Here is a 1,270-nt window from a genome sequence, read left to right on the forward strand (position 1 = left end):
ATGGGTCTAATGTCTGTGTTGTGTGTCAAGACAGAAATGAAAGCTAATAAGGATGTGTTTCATGATGTACAAGGTTGTGAGCTTCTTGAGGGTGACTTTGGAACCGTTGGATCTAAAATTTGTTGGACGTATATCCTTGGTAAGACAAATATTTAAAAAGTTTCTAACAAAAATATTCTTCGTTAAAAAAGGGGGAAATGACTTTCTACTAGCTAGAGGTAGAGGGAGAGTACTAGCTATAGATTCTAAAAATATAAAATAAGTTTCTTAAAAATGAGAAAAAAAAAGTTTTATAAATGATATTTTAAGTTCATGGTGTTTTATTGGTAGATTACATATATTTGCTTTTGAAATAATATGTTTCTCATACTTATCAAACACTAATTAAGAAATAAGAGATTGAGTTATACATTTTCTGTGGAAATATTTTCCCATTACCAAACACATCTTAAGAGTGTGTTCGATTGGTCAAGAAATTTGAAAAATATTTTATTTTGAAAACAAACTCAGTAAAAAGAAGAAAAAAGATTTTCATAATGAAAATAGGAAAACAATTCGCATTCTCTCCTTCACGGCCTCACAACCACCAACCACCCCCAAGCCCTCCCCTCACGCCCAACCCCCACACCCCCACCCCATCCTCATAATTTTATCTTGTATATGTATAAATAAATACTTTTTGAGATAATATTTTAACTTGTATATATCAAATAGAAGAAAATAATTGAGAAATCACTTGTTTTCCTTTCTCATGGTCATAATTTTGGGAATAACTCTTTTTTTCCGTGTAAGGCAGATGGAGAAAAGAAGATCTCCAAGCAAGTAATTGAAACTATAGATCATGAAAATAAGGTGCTGACACTCAAAGAATTTGAAGGTGATCTAGTTGATAAATATGATAATTGGAAGATAACTCTTCATATCGAAACAAAAGGCGAAATCGATTTGGTATGTTGGACAATGGAGTATGAAAGGCCAAATGAGAATGTCCCTGTAATGACCCGAAAGGTCATTTTGGTAATTTTTCGTGGAAATGACTATTTTGCCCTTTCGGTAGTTGCCTCGAGTCCCATGTTTTGTGGTTGTAAAGTTAGTTTAAGGAAAAGTTGGTAAAAAGTTGAGTTTTTGAGAAGTTGAGTTTTTATGAGTTAAAGTTGGTTAAAAAGTGCTTTTTCGAGTTATTTGGAGTTTCGGGACTCGGATCGGATTTCCGTCGATTCCGGCAATTTTAGAATGTCGAAACGGGTCTGTGTGAAGTTACGGAGTTGAA

At 33.5% G+C, this 1,270-nt stretch overlaps 1 protein-coding gene across 1 annotated transcript in view; it reads left to right on the forward strand.

Annotated features, from left to right (window-relative positions):
* The window catches only part of LOC125871641 (kirola-like), a 3,608-nt gene continuing 2,338 nt past the window's right edge, over positions 1 to 1,270 (forward strand). The window contains exons 1-2 of the mRNA XM_049552278.1: positions 1 to 139; positions 797 to 987. Coding sequence (XP_049408235.1) covers positions 1 to 139; positions 797 to 987 — 330 coding nt within the window. The remainder of the gene's footprint in view (positions 140 to 796; positions 988 to 1,270) is intronic.

Source organism: Solanum stenotomum, chromosome 7 (genome assembly GCF_019186545.1).
Source record: "Solanum stenotomum isolate F172 chromosome 7, ASM1918654v1, whole genome shotgun sequence".
Classification (NCBI taxonomy): Eukaryota; Viridiplantae; Streptophyta; class Magnoliopsida; order Solanales; family Solanaceae; genus Solanum; species Solanum stenotomum.